Genomic DNA, 16,224 nt, shown 5'->3' on the forward strand with positions numbered 1-16,224 from the left:
AGGTTCTCAAGGGGAACGACCTACTTTCACCTCGTGTACCTTGATATATAAATGTATGCGTAAATATTGATGAAAAGACATGCTCTGATTTTATATTAATGGTATCTGTGTGTTATGTGAAGGTAAGAATGTTGACATAAAATATTTTCTAATTATGATCTAATTTAACCTCCTTATTTGTATTAGCTATTTATGTTTATTATTATGAAATATTTTGGCAGGTTGGCCATTAGTTTGTATCTACTGTAGAGTAATATCACCAAGACAATATTATGAAAGTATAAATAAAAGTCATATAAGCTCCAGTATAAATGTAACTCTTTTTCTTGTTTTAATATCCCTGGATCTAATTAATGTCACAGTTTTACACTAGTTTTATTTAAATCCTGGTTTAACAGTCAGTTGCAGGTCTTTGTTTTTGTTTAATGACCTTAACATATTTCTGTATATAAAAATAACCAAGGCAACACAACATCTGTTGCCTTGAGGACCAAGACCAGAGTTTATTAACTGACTGTTAACAAAGGTACTGATCCTCTTTCGAAAATGCTAGAGTGGCCTCTTGCTTAGTTCAGGGTGAAATGTAGTTTGAAAATCTGTGCTGAGTAACAGTTGCAATCACTTGCACTATAACAGAAATATCACAATTATGATATGATTAATAGTCATGTGTCTCAGGGTTTAGATCTTGTTTACTCAGTTATTGTGGAGCAAGGAAACCAGCCAGCTTGGTATGAATCAGTCTTATTACCATATGATGGTGATCATATGGAAATTAGATCTCCATATGATCACATGGAGATATCATAGCTGCTTGCTTTCACAAACCAGAATGAACGAGTGCTGTTCGCTTGACTTCTCATTCATGCTTATATCCTGGTCATTGGGAATAACAGCATTTACATTCTTCTGTGGTCTACAAAACAACATGGTGTGTGATTCATTTTCTCTCTCCAAACGCTGTACAACAACAAGCTTCTCAAAGCCATAAGCACTGGTTATTAATAACAGATTAATTATATGCATACCTCTATGATGGGACATCTCCAACAATATAACTGCAGTCAGCAAGAAACAACAATGTCGTTTGCTCTGAAGGATGTAGGTATAATCACAACTTAATGTATACAGGCTGCCCCTGAGTCTCCTCTCATCATCCAAAGAACAAATCCAGTTCCCTTTCTGTTCAGAACCACTTCAACCTATAGAAAAATGAACACAGTAAATGTGAGGTGTGAATGAGTACAGTATATACACCAACACCAGGAAATAAACTAACACTCTATTCATATTATACATAGTACTGTAATAGTGAATATTTTCTCATTTCAAGTCTCATGAGGGCTGCATTTAGAAATCGAAATACATAACAGAGAGCTTTTAAAGAAATATGCATCCTGAAATAAAGTGGGTGGATCATGTTGGTCTTTAAGATGGTTTATTTTCTATGGCTTCAGCTCGGATCATTTGAGTGGGTACGTTTGCTCAAAAGATTTGTGTTCATATGAGACATACTGCTTTTGAACTGCCAGTGGGAAGTAGCCTAAGAGTCTGTCCATTCTTGATTAAGAGCTCTGTTTTTACTGTCTACTTCACTTGTGAAATTAATTTTCTGTAGCTGAGCTGATACTATAAGGTTACGTGAAAACACTGCAGACCACTGATTGGTCTCTCTCTCTCTCTCTCTCTCTCTCTCTCTCCCTCTCTCTCTCTCGCTCTCGCTATTGTGCGCTCCTCAGCGGCTGTGCTTAAAACCCAGCATCCACACATAAGGGGAAAAACAACACACATTTGTCCTGTTGTTCTTTGTATTTACTGTTGCATTTTCTGGATGGAATGAATGAATGGAAAGGAGAAATGCAGAGGAGGAAAATGTAGCAGAAACTAACAGCGTCTGTCTCCACAGTAAATCATCTGTTGAGTGTTTGATGGTTGTTTATTTGTGCTTTAGAATGTAACCGCTGTAAAAACAATCAGAAAAGAACATTGTGTTTCTGTCATTCACAGCCTTTCTTTCTCCCTCTCTCGCTCTCTCTCTCTCTCTCTCTCTCTCTCTCTCTCTCTGAGAGAAAGCTTTCCACTGCTGTTTCTCCTCACCAGGGCTGTTTCTCTGTTGTTTGCTCACACAGTCACAGAAACCAGAAGCCTAGAAGCAACGTAGCTCGCTTATTGCTCATTTATTTAAAGTTTATTAATATTGATCGTGTTGGATGTCCAAATTGCACCAAATTTTACACTGCACTTCCTTGGGTCCCTAGTAATATACATCTGCCAATTATGAAATAGATAGGATGAAGGTTCTCAAGATATGCAAAGGACATACATACATACATACATACATACATACATACAGTGATTCCTTGCTGTATAGTTTGTTTTCAGACTTGCGTAAATATCACAAATAATTGGATGTAGCTCAATGCTGTGTTGCTGTAATGCTTAAACTGCTAGCCAAAGCTGACCTCCTTTGAAAAATGAATTTTATTGACCAGTGGACAAAGCAACTACACATAGTAATGCAGGCAGCAGGGGGTGCTGTGTCACTTGCTTCACCAACTAAAGGAGAAAACTATTATGATTTGATAAAAAGCCATAGGCATACATGACCTTACAGATGCTCTTGGTAAAACTCAAATGTGTAAAATGTATAATGATGTTTCTCTGTTGTTAATGGTGCAGTTGATGAATCCTGCTGTTGAACTGACAACTTTGAATAACCCTTGCTTCAGACCGATCAGTTAGTAGCTTATCCTCATTAGAGGCCGTCATCGCGTCTGAGGCCTACTCTATCATGATTCGGTCTGCTTAAGTAGAGGCTGTGTGATTAATAATCCAGTACAACAAAAGACAGCACCATTTCTTAATTTGACATTTGTGACAGTTGGTAACTTGATGGTCAGTCATCAGCAGGTTAATCATTTTGTGAAATGGACATCTGTGTTATAAAACTACTTTAACTGTTTGGTCAGAGCCAAATCAAGCTGGCCAAGGTTTAAATACAGTACATCTGCAGGCTGTATATTTGATACACCATAGTGAGGTGCCAACACTAGTCAGGGTGATAAGATATGATAGTCTGAAACAACCGTGTCTGCTAAAAATTAAACTGATATAGAACTCATCATGGGCTTTAGCAAATACCTTTACATTTGGCAGTTAAAGTAATATTGACATAAAAGTCATATTTTATGCCAACATAACAAATTGAATGTATTTTATGTGTCGTCTCTAAAATTTCAATTCCTAACATATCCACTAGGTTGGCCAGACATCCCCAAAAAATCAGGACAGTCCCGAATTGCAAGCAGTTATGATTGTTAAAACATTAAATACTGATTGTTGTGACACATTCTTTTGCTGTTGCCCACAGGTGGGCGCTGTTGTAGTTGTAGTTTTTATTTATATTTTATTTTATTTCATTTATTTTTTAGCATTGTACATTGGTGCTGCAAATTGATGAACAGCTACACATAGCTACTTGGACATTGTATCAATAGCATTGGTATAGCCACAAAGTAACACTTGTGCATGTTCTTTTCCCCTTTTTGTTTTCTAGTGTAGATGAAGATAGGTAAGCTGTAGTCATGAGGACAGGGGAAGTGAAGCTGCTGGCAGCCCCAGAGAAGGAGTGATCTGATGGATAGCCACCACACTGATGAAATTAATGAAATCAAATGAATTGTTACATAAAACCAGGCAGGGAGTTCCAGTCCTCTGAAATGAGGCCAACACGGAAGTAACTTAGACTTGCATTCTAGCAAAAGGCCACCAGGGGGCGACCGTTTTGGTGGCAAAATGACTTCCGTCTCGATACAAGTCAGTGGGGAACTTCTCACTTGATTTCTAACCTCAGTAAATGTTTTCAAAATGTGTTTATGGTCTCAATCGCTAGTTTAAAGCCTTCTTCAATGCAGTATGATGTTCATTTGTGACATTTTGGCCTCCCTGATTTTATATTTGACGATAAAGCAGGGTATGCATTAGGGCGTGGCTACATCGTGATTGCCCAATGTCCTCGAGATCCAGCCCTCGCAACCTCCCCGCTCCGCCCATGGCTCCGCCTCATGCCCATATAAGTAGAATCCGTGTTTTTATTTTTCCCAGCATGCACCGGAAATTTTCAAGATGGCGCTGCCTAGATTCGAAACTATTGGCTTCCGAGCATCAGTCCACAAACCAATGGGTGATGTCACGGATGTTACGTCCATTTCTTTTATACAGTCTATGCATACAACGTAGTCAGTGTTCCTTTTTCCTAATGGCAGACAATTGATTTTCACATGTTTTACAGTATTTGTTGACACACCCACATAGCCTTGTGAACTCACCCACTGCCATACATTCATGCCTGTCCTGAATTTCACCCATAGTAATGCTAGTAATGCGAGTATCAGCATATGTATGTTTATGTAATCATAGCATTTACATAGGAAAATGTTAAGACTGACAAGTAAATGCGGGACGTGTGTACATTTTCAATATTTAACCAAACCTTTCTCATTAACATTGATCAAATAACGAGTTACAATCTGAAAAAGGGTCGCAGCAAAAAACAGTCGGTCAGAAAAGAAGATAACGCTCTAAAATACTTAAAATATTAACTACATAAGATTACTGTCTTTTGCATAAGATGGCGGCTTTGATGGACAAATTAGAATACATTGGGCATTGAAATATATCTCTTAATAATGACGCTGACAGTCTAAGAGAATAATTTACAACAGGTAAAAAAAAACTCCTTTATCAAGCAGAACATCCAAATTATGCAGGTACATTTAGAATGCAATGAGCTGTTACGCACTTACAAACTAAGTGAAATTGATGTAGCCGATTAGCAAGAATATACCCTCCAGCTCACATAAAAACCCAACCTTGATCTGTGCGGAAAGAGAAGCGGAAAATAAAATATATTACCCTCAGCTATGATAAAGCAGTGATTTGGTAACCATCAGGAGGCGTATATCTCTAATATTCAGACCATGAATTACATGATATAGCTCACATCTTACATAAGTTTACCCTGTGGATTGGCCCCTGAGCTGATTTGAGACCGACTGTATTCAATGCTGTTATTTATCAAAGGTTCCTGACATTTTTTCTCTTTGTAGCAAGCTTGCTGTTGTAGTACACAATCTATTGTGGTTGTTTGCAATGCATCACACTACAGGACAGGGGAGATTTGTCACCAATTCAAACACTCCCAACTGGAGCAGAGCTGCTAAGGACCATGCTGGAATGACAGATTGACTTTGCAACATCTAGTCTTCAGGGCTTCCTCCACATGGACACTCTATGGATGTACGTCTCCAGGCATTTTTTTTTCTTTTTTTTGTTGACACTCTCTGCTGGTGCTGCAAATTAACTTATTAATTTTTCACCACATGCTCTGATGGTAATTACATTTCCTCCCCTGTGCAGCCTATTGTCTCTGAAAATGTCATAAAATAGCTTAAACTGCTGCTCTGATTAGGGAGTAATCTGATTGACAGCGACATTACCAGCCATCAAGTAACGTTCTCTGCATTCAAAGATGAATGCAGAGAATGTATTTTAGTGAAACTGTAATTAACCACAATGCAAATTCTACAGACGCATTGTTCTGCCACTTTCTGGAAAATTAGCAGCACTGCAGCACTGTGGAAACATAACAAACTGTGTTTTTCCCCTTTATTCCTATAGGCTTCTTGTAGCTCTCTATAGATAGAAGAACAAAACGCTAACTTATACCAGGGTTAGTAGTTCTGTTCCCTGCATAGTCTACAGGTATAGAAAGGCATTAACACAACTCTGATTATGGCTAATTACTGAGGAAGTGCTGTAGGGGATGGTATCCCTCCAGAGACTCTACACAGTGTGACAATGCTGCTTCTTACAGGTTCAAATCTTAATCCCAGTGTGGTTCAGCCTGGAGGGAATATGTGGCGGTATCTGTTCCATGAAACTCTTGCCTCCCTGTCACTGGCAGCCATGATGTCCTATCTCTATAGTCTGGCTGGAACATGGCATTTGAAATATGCCACCAGTGTTACCACTAGATAACACTGCACAACTTGGCTTGTATTCATTGTCCTCTCTGATCAAAGCCATGTAGTTATCAAAGCTTGTCATCTGTATGCGCACCACGAGGGCGCCATGTTGTTGTAGACCAGTATGGAACCCCTTAATAACTTGTATTGTATTGACTGGGACTGAGCTGACAGCTAGGCTGAAGGGAAAATAGATCAGTCCCTAAATGTTCATCAACAAGAGAATTTTGGTTTCCTTTATTCTCTTTTTTTCTCTTTCTTTCTATAGGTTACGAGGCTTTATGCCACCCTCACTTCTTTATGACTATCTTCCCCCTCCCCTTTCTTTCTTTCTTCTTCAACTCTTTCTTCCTGCACTCAACATCACAATTCTGTGCCAGCCCCCACACTAGCGCATTCGCATATACACATGCCTAAGCCTTTAGTTCAATTGAATGCTTTCATTGTCACTATTGTCTGGCAGAAACAATATCTCCAAAGCAATTTATAAAATGCCGGCTTTTCAAACACCAATAAACAGTTCATTCGTCTCTTTACTGGATGATTATTTGGTTTGAAAACATGAAGTATCCACTGGTGCACAATTGACAATCAAGTTATAACAACTGAGTTATTTTTAACTGTAAGTCAATTTTGATTTACTGTCCACAATTACTGTGCTTGCAATTATAATTTCGCTTTTTGCAGGATTAACAACTAGATAAACAACCAGTGAGGCTGATAGAAATTTGAATTGGAAGAGTTTTATAAGAATTTCCACCACAAAAATACCATATCAACTGCAGTGCGTCCTTCATTATCACCTAACTGTGTAGAGGGGGCATGTTTAAAATCTAGTTTTAAGACTTTGATCCCTTTTTTAAAGTTGTGCTCACATTGTGAATTCATCTAAATAAAACAGTGTTTGATCAAACTACCTCACACAGTTCGACACGCAGAAATCCTAGACTCAATAATAAGTTGGTTTCAGGGCAAATAATGAAGCAGCCATGAGTTGTTGTACTATTCATAATAAGAACTTAATGATACGGTACATGCACAAGATGTAGGGGACTGAATAGGGGCCGCACAAGAAATTCTGCCCCAGGGGCTTCTGTAAGGGTTTATCTGGCCATGAAATAACCCAGTTTTGTGCCTACAGTAATCATCTTTTTTTAGCCATGCTGATGGCGTGGCTCTAGGCTCACCAGCTATTCGATAGATTACCATGTAAATTGGTACAAAGATCTATGTCTCTTCAGGATGAATAGTCATCGCTGTGGTGATCCTTTAACTTTTCATAGTGTCATCATTGAGTCAATCTCTTTTTATGAAATACGTTGCTTTGTGATCAATACCTGCAAAACTAATGACATTCCCATCAGCCTCAGTTGTACATTGTGTATAGTGTAATTAGCATATGCTAAAAACCTAAACTAAGATGTTAAACAGTATACTGTAGTTGCTGAACATGAGCACTGCTGTTCCCAAAGCCTGGGTGAAATGAGACTGTATGATATGTTGTCAGTTTATAGCTTCTCTGAACTTCCACATATGAAGACATGGTGAAAAGCAGGCATTTATAGAAGGGGTGGCAGGCCGCGATAATCATGGCACGCACTTTCAGATAGTCCCTCTTGGAAGGCTTTCATTTGTATACAAACAGAGACAGAAGCAGTTGTCTAAAGAATGAGACTAAGAGAGCTTGAGAGAACAGTACAAACTCTGCTTCTATCTCGCCTTTGGCCAATCATCACGCTAAGTAGGTGTGAATGTTGGACTGTCAGTTTCGGAAAGTCACAGAGTTGCCTTCCTACAATCCTTATGTGGGAAAGGAGTGAGGGGAGGAGGTTTCAGACGCTGTTTGACCATCCAACAACATTTTCTGTGGGAGAATACTTTGCCTTTACAACTGCTGTAGACTAAAAATTATTTAACTTACATCAGCCCTAGTTATTGAAGATCCAAATTATAACCAGTAAACTTGTATTGTTTAGTAGCACAATATTAATTACATGAAACTGCAGGATGAGAGTCACTAGGTCAACTGTAGGTTTGTGAAAATAAAAGGCCAGGATGGAAATGGTACACCATAAACACACACAGCAACAGGGATCAAGTTATATAAATAGGATTACTCACACATGCCTATAGAAATTGCAGGGGTTCATTGATACCCAGTGACAGAAGAAGTCATGGTGTATTATGAGTGTGTATGCGTGTGTGTGTGTGTTTTTGTGTGTGAGCGGTGGAGTGGGTGGGTAGATTTGGTGGTGGGGCGGCTGGTATGTAGAACAGACAGAGAAAGAGACTGCCAGGTAATGCCGTCTGCCAAATATTTCCTTTTGATGATGTAGCTGTGAGAGTGACTCATTGCAAAGACAAATCAGTGGATGAATTGTTTATGAAATGTATCTGATGGTATTAAAGTGATAAATTGCCTCTCAGCTTGGCGGCGTTGTGGATTCAGAGGTGTGTTGCTGGATGTCACAAAAAAAAGAGAGAGAGATGCTCCGTGGTTGCTTATGCAGAGGAGATTCCTCTGTCAGTTTTCGAGGAAGAGGGGTTCCTCTATCTGTTTGTTTTTCCACGCGTCCCGTGTATTGCTGCAATATGTTACACACAGTAGAAGGCTCATTGCCTCTGCCAGGCAAGAAAACTGCCTCCTAAATGTCAAGAACAAATCAAAACAGCTTTGCGTTTAGTCTGCTTCCGCATTTTTTTGAGGTTATCCAAAATATCATGAAAGGTTTCCATGAGCCCAGGGGTTGTGGAACTTTGTCGACTCGTAAAGGTCTTTAAGTAATACTTTAACACAAAAATCTGGCAAACTGATGTGGAGAAATCTGTAGGGGATTGCCCTTCTGCCTTCTAAGTAACACATTTTCTTTCCTTCCTCCCTGCAGTTCCTCCAGTCATCCTGAGACTGGCTGAACCCGAACAGCGCCACGATACCTGCATCGAGTTCACGGTTCGGGGTTACCCACACCCCAAGCTACGCTGGTTCCACAAGCAGAAGGAGATCCTCCAGAATGATTACATCCGAACTGAGATGGACTTCTATCAGGACTATCTAGAGGGCTGTCTGACTTTCCAGAACCCAACGCACATCAACAATGGCAACTACACCCTGGAGGCCAGCAACCCTCTGGGAACGGTCACCAAGACGGTGTACGGTCACTTCCTCTTTGCACCAGAAATCGATGAGGGTGAGACGATCTTTTCTGCTTGGTATCTGTTTCTCTGTGCTCTTTGTGATGGGTGATGATCTTCTTTTTTTTTTTCTTTTTTTTTTTTGGCAGCACTGATGCACCCATAATCACAACTGAAAGTATACTCATGGGTAAAATGGCATTTATCCAGGGGTTACTAACACATTTTTACTGCCTGAACATAACCTTCATTCCTCTAGATTTAAAGAAGCATAAAAAGCAGAGGAGGAAAGAAGAACACTGCCAAGTAACTGTCTGATTCCCACAAGGGCCACCATGGCCCAGTTTTTGGGAACAAGCACTGTGATTGGAACAAGTGCTCGACCAGTTGAATTTCTTGTTTAAAGTGCCTTTTGTGTGAATTACAGGTTCCATTCTGGGTGGAAGAACGATTGGGGGCTTTTAGTTTTTATTAAAATCTGCATTCACAGGGGGTTGGTTGTGGAGCTGATCCCCACTGGCTGGAAAGCAGCCAGGGTTCATCCACAGTTCAGTCAGGTAGATTGTTAGCTTGCAGTTCATCCTCAGTTCACCGGGAGGGGGAACAAACCCACAAAGGCTGGCAAATTTCTCCCCATGGTCAATATTCCAAGGTTAATACCTTGTGTCAATTTATTGACATAGCGTGACTTTCTCTGTCTTCTCTTTTGCAGACATAGTGGAACTAGGTGAGTGTTTCCATTTTCAAATTTGAACCTGCTTATTTTGTTTTTAGTTTTGTTTTGGGTTTTTTTACTACTTGTTTTGGCGTGGTTATGCACAGACACACACACTACTTGGTGGACTATTGATGTTAAAACGCTGTAGTAACCATGGAGAAATTTGTTCACTTTGTGTTGCCATTAATTCATGAAAAAGCTGCTAGCATTGCTGCTTAGTTTTCTGGACCTTGACAGTATTATTAATCTCTAGGAAAGCTTCTCTAAAATTACTGAGCATACATAATACTCCCTGCCCTGCTAAAGGGCACCCAGGTTGTTGAGAGAGAGAGGGGTCGGCATTTACCATCCCTGCTTGGATCACCACTGACAGTCATGAGACCCGAAAACATAATATTACAACAACTATTTACATACATCACCCCGAATACGCTGATAGCCAGAGACAAAATGGTTTTATCAGTTAAATTTATAATAATTACAAAAAATGCAAATTCCTGCACTGGTGTTATGATGGGTGTATCTCATCACAGTAACTTATGCTACAATACATTTTGTTTTCATTGGTAATACTTGTTGTTATTTATAATGACAGGCTGCAGCAAGCATATGAAAATATATCCATGCACATTATGTATGCATGTGTAGTACTGCAAATATTGTGAGCATATACTGTAAGCAGGAAAACTGAAAATTCACCATAATAAACTTTGCATGATTCCCCCCCACACACACACATTTCAGGGGAAATGAGATTTATTGACAGTTAAATAAAAATGTCTCTTCCCCTCTGCTGGAGCTCACGACTCAACCTGTGGACGGCTGCTTTATACACCAGATAATATGGCTGCATAAACCTGGAACCCTGTGTGTAACATCTTGCCTGTCGTTCAGAAAAAAAGAATATGAACTCAATTTAATTTGGATCCTGACCTGTCCTGTCTCCATGTCGGGATAATTAATAATTATGAATATTTAATAAATGCACACAGTTCCTGTCCCACTTCAGAGACACGCATATTGATCCTGCTGCTGGGTGATGACTGGAGATTTTCTATTAATCACAGAGGAAAGAATCCTACATACAAACAGACACCTGTTACAAACACTCCCTTCCTCGCATTAAAAGTTGTATTTTCATAGACGTTCCCATCTGTATTAAATACAAAAATTATAGAGAAAAGTGAAGGAGGCAAGAGTTAAAAATGCATATGAAATGTTTTTACCTTGACAGGTCTGATGTACCTATTTACAATTGTTAAACTCAAATTGGATGATTCCTGTTTGAGTTAGGGGCCAGTTATTTAGGGAGGGTTAAGTTTTAGATATTCTCTGTGACAAAAATGTAACCTCCAACTAACCAGCCACTGTGTAAACAAGCTACTCTCACTCCCTGTTAGTGGATGATGTGTGAATGCTTGTGAAGCGGTTAGTGCAGTCAAGCTGCTGGAACGCTGCTCTGGGCCGTTCTTACACTCTGTCGTAAATCTCTTGTGTATGATGCATGGTTTGGCCTCAGGCTGTTGTGGCAGCCTCGCCATTGACAGCTTAAACAAAGTGGGCCGGTCTGGTCTCTGACCTTCATCAGAGTCTTCGTCCATCTCCATATGAGGTCATTCATTCTAATCATCCATGATTACAAAGCTGCAGCACGGCCAGGGATGCATTAGGCAGGCAACGACTTCATGTGGCCACACATACACACACACACACACACACGCAGCTTGAGGGAGTGAGGAAGGTGAGGGAGGGGTGTTTCGGTGATGAGAGTGTGAAACATTATAGCAGAGGTGTGTGTGTGAGAGGGAGTTCAGCTGCGGAGGGGAGACAGACAGGCTGACGGATACTAATAGTGCTGAGGAGAGAGGAGGGCCGAAGGAGGAGAGGAGAGATGAAGGAGGGACAGGGAGAGGGTAGCGAGGGCACACACACATTCACACATGGAGCGATGCACTTTAGTGTACTTTGTGTGTCTGAGCCACTGGCAGCCAGTCTACCATGTGGCCATTAATTTGCCCACAATTACTCTCTGATGTCCTGGCTGGAGGCCTCAGACTGGAGTTTCCCTGACACCAGTTCATTTTATTTCATGGCTCTGTCTCTGTGCTCTCCTTTACTACCCAAAACCAAAATGATAGATTTTTCAGGGTGTGACCTGTTGCATTTGAACATTAAAAATCTATATTTGGGGATAATTCACATTCATGATATTATGTTTCTACTATCACACCTGCGCCAAAAGGGTTGGGACAGATTTTGTCGATGAAAACATCAAGTTTGAGTTGGTTTGGTGCATTTTTCAGCTCTTATAATTTTACCTCATTTAAAATTGGGCGCTCCAGGCAATATGAGCTTCTTTTCTGTTTTTCTGCTTGTATAACTGTGGATAATTCTCAAGCAACTTGGTTTAATTATTCTGTGTCTTTGTCTGTGTACGAGCACAAGCATGCATTTGTGCAATTTTGATGAAAAGGACTCCACTATGTCTTTTTCTGTTACATTTATACATGCAAGCCTATACAGTCCTCTTTGTGTGCGTTTTATGCCGTACAATACAATAATGACCATATGTGCTCATACAATGACTGGATTCACTTCCTGGCAGAAAGGGCAATATCACTCCAAATCAAGAGATGTTTATTCAAGGTCAACAAACACAAACGAGAAAAAGCACAGAAGAATAGTTCCAATGAACTAGACCTTTCACAAAACACTCATAAAACCACATAGCACAATAGCACATTGCACATCAGGTTGCTTTTTCCTGTGGATTAACACATACTAGTATATACTTATATTAAAACTTGCATTTAGAGGCGTTTGTATGTATTTAATGTGAAATAGGAGCACACATATGTTCCCTACTGTATTTTCCATTGACCAGTGAATGTGAATATACTGCAATAATTATAGGATGAAATCTTGGCATAAAAAGTGTGAACAATACTCTGTTTATTTACTGTAAACAAGCGTGAGCGCAAACCGCAGCCACTAAAGCTGGCCGCCACTGACGCCTGCTTTGTGCTCTTGTGTTGTAGTTACTACGACGCCGTCAGATGGTGGTTCAGGCCGACCAGATGAAGACTCGTTCGGGGTGAGTTTTTCTCTCATGATGTTGATGAAACAGCTGTTGAAGATGTTGCCTCTGGACTCAGTAAAGATCTGTAAATCAAACTTCTTTTTTTTTTTTTTTAAACTTTGTCAAAGAACCCCAGTAGAGGGTTTGTACTGCGTGTTGACATGCAGCACTGAGGCAAAGAGATGACAACACACAAAACAATGTTACTGCCACTTCTCAAAGTTGTATGCTTGGACACTAATGATGTTGATGATGGTAACGCTGTCATGTGGTGGCAGTAGCTGGTTTTGAATTGTTGTGCAATGCAATTCACTGTACAGTATCTGAAACTAAAGCTGGCCAGTTATTTACTGTAGGTTTATACACAGAAAGAGATGCCAGTGCTGCTGTTTTACCACTTTCATGGCCGTCGTTTTGACTTGTCATAGCAGGAAAAGCACAGATGCATTTAATTCTGGATCACTGGCTTTGCTTACTGGGACACCTGATGGAACTGAGCCATAGTGTTATTAACCCTTTCATGCATGATTTATGATAACCTCAGTCAGGATTTTTTCCTCAGTGTTTTTACTTCTCTTTAGGAATGAAAAAAATATTTGAACTTTTTTTTTCTTCAATCAAATTACATGAAATTCCATTATCATAACATAAATCAGCTGATTTACAACCAAAAAAAAGTACTGCAGATGATTTGGCAGTGCACAGGATGCTGCATTTGTCTCCACTCTAGTGGCTGAAGTGCAAGGTATAAATAAAGGTAAATAATTCATTCATAAATGAAAAGATTTACAATAACATAAACATTCACATCACTGTAATGTGCTGTGGATAAAACATTTCATTTACAGTAACTGACTGTTTGTTAAGGCCCATCTCCCCTAGATACTGTTGCTACGTTGGCCAAGCTTTCTGTTCTTACACAGCATGTATGCAGTCTGCAATCATGACAGTCATGGATTAACCACTTGAGAATGTAATCATTTATGAAACAATGGGTCCTTGCTGTTCGAGCAGAGGAAGACAAAAGCAGATGTTATCCAGATTAGCTGGATTCATATCAGAAATAATTGGTTGTAATAATGATGATGATGATGATGATAATGATGAGCAGGGCTCTTCAGAGGCAGCGCACACGTCTTTAAATTCACATGGTACGCACAAGCTTGAAAAAGCTGCTGCCTTTTTTTCCTCCAAACTGCACTGAGAGTAAGTCTGTCTCTAGATGAGGATCATATTTCTAAATGATCTCCTTTCAGCTGATACTCATCACAGCTAAGACAGGTGTTTAACTTTCTTTTTTCTCCAGACTGTTGTAATCTATGAGAAAGCAGTAGTCTCAATCCTGAGGATTAAAACTCTGATTTTCAGTATTTAAAGTAATCATGAATGTGTAAAGGATTATGATGTCCTCTGATGGCTGCTCCAGTCTGACGCATCGTTTAATGTCTCTCAGGTTTCCATCGCCGTGGGTTTGGCGGGCTTCGCTTGCGTCCTCCTCCTCGTTCTTTTTGTTCTCATCAACAAATACGGCCGGCGCTCCAAATTCGGTATGAAAGGTAAGTCTACACAAATAGTCAGACAAGCAGATAGGCAGGCAGACAATTAGCTTTGTTAGGGTGGCTTTTTTTCACTTTCTGCCAGTTGCATCATTGTGCAGATTTTTTTCCCCAGTTAATCTTCTCTTAACCACAAAATATACAGATGCAGCTACTGTGGAAGTCCTACTTTTTTACTGCGTGTTTACTGTACAGCATTTAAGCCATATCCCCAAGAGGACTCATTTGGAAAATAGTTTTTTCCCTTTTGGAAAGTACAATTAGTGGTCTTGGTGTTGTGTTGCATGATGCTACATGTAGAGGAGTTCTGCTCAAGTTTCTACATATGCAATCACCCATCAGATGCATACATACAGACAACAAGATCAATATGAAAGATGCAGTGCACATGCAGACAAGGTCAATGCACTGCACATACACCTCACACTCTCACTGTGTCTGCTGTGTAGAACAATCCCAGAAGGAATCCTGAATTAATTAGCGGACTCGGTGCTGTCGATCATGCTGTGGAATTCAGAAGGATTAATATGGCTTTTGTGCATGCTGAGCTTTCATTTTGGGTCAGCTCCAGGTTTTTTTATGCTTATCTCTGTGGCGTCAGCGTTGTGGAAAAGGCACAAGCTTTCAGAGCAGAGCTGATCTAGGAAGAGAGGATGGTGGCAGCCTGGGGTCTTGTGATTCAGGTTCAAGTGTTTGCCCACATGGACGCAGGCTCTGGCTCTCTTATTGTGTGGCAAGCTGAGTAGTGGCGTCATGCTCATGTTTTGCTGCGTTTGTGTGTCACTCATGACAAGCTGCATGGATTCAATCTTCATGTGTAATTCCTCTCTATCTGCTTGTCTATGCACTTTTATCTATACACTCTATTTCTACCCTTTGCCTTTTGTTTTCTTTTTCTTTTTTTTAATAAAAATACATTATGTTACCGCCATGTCCCATCACCTCAAACTGTGCATGTTCTTCATTTCATACTGTAAGCATGGTCTAAAGTGGCATTAGCCGCCACCACCCCTTAATTACCTACTTTACAGGATTAGAGTTAGTTACTTACCTCGGTAAAGAACTCTCTGCTGTAATTATTTAGGGGGCGGCAATTATTGCATTGGCTTACAGCTGGCTCTAATCAAGGATGAGTCTTATAGTTAATGAGGCTTTACAGACGTGCTTGTAATGTCATGGCAACTCATGAATTTAAGCTGTCCGACAAACTGGTTGGACACAAAGAAAACAAAAGTCACAAATCCTGATGGGGATAAAAAAAAAAAAAAAGATTAAATAAAACAAAAACAACAAACCAACCAGATGACATGACGGGCAGTGTTTGTACATATGTGATAAGATTTAATTGGTGCCACAGCCGCTTGCTAATGATGCATCATTTTACACAACGGTAGTTTAATATTTATGATACCCACCTGCAACCAGTGTTGAGAGTGTGGTTTGTATTTAACTCGCAAGTCCACCTGGAACCGGTGTTACATCACCTGCCTGACATGCTCTCACATTGCCGGCAGCGTCGGGGAGCTTAGCATGTTTTACCGCTCAGAGTAGCCGGTGTTACTGTAAGAGTTATTTCAACTCTTAGCACAAGGGTGCTTCAAATTCTGCTTCAGTACACTCCAAGCAGGAGCGGAGGAGAAGGTAATTTATCTCCCTGATGGCAAGGTCCAAAGTTCTCCTGGACACTGTAGGGCTTTTTTTTTTCTTCTTCTC

At 40.1% G+C, this 16,224-nt stretch overlaps 1 protein-coding gene across 4 annotated transcripts in view; it reads left to right on the plus strand.

The window, feature by feature from the left end:
- The window catches only part of ntrk3b (neurotrophic tyrosine kinase, receptor, type 3b), a 177,759-nt gene that overhangs the window by 90,731 nt on the left and 70,804 nt on the right, over positions 1-16,224 (plus strand). The window contains exons 8-11 of one of the 4 annotated variants that reach the window (XM_053316269.1): positions 8,912-9,214; positions 9,871-9,885; positions 12,915-12,970; positions 14,409-14,511. In XM_053316269.1, coding sequence (XP_053172244.1) covers positions 8,912-9,214; positions 9,871-9,885; positions 12,915-12,970; positions 14,409-14,511 — 477 coding nt within the window. Of the gene's footprint in view, positions 1-8,911; positions 9,251-9,870; positions 9,886-11,605; positions 11,618-12,914; positions 12,971-14,408; positions 14,512-16,224 lie in introns of all 4 variants that reach the window. The other 3 variants (XM_053316277.1, XM_053316253.1, XM_053316261.1) reach the window with 3 other exon arrangements.

The sequence above is a fragment of the Scomber japonicus genome, chromosome 1, assembly GCF_027409825.1.
Source record: "Scomber japonicus isolate fScoJap1 chromosome 1, fScoJap1.pri, whole genome shotgun sequence".
Taxonomy (NCBI): Eukaryota; Metazoa; Chordata; class Actinopteri; order Scombriformes; family Scombridae; genus Scomber; species Scomber japonicus.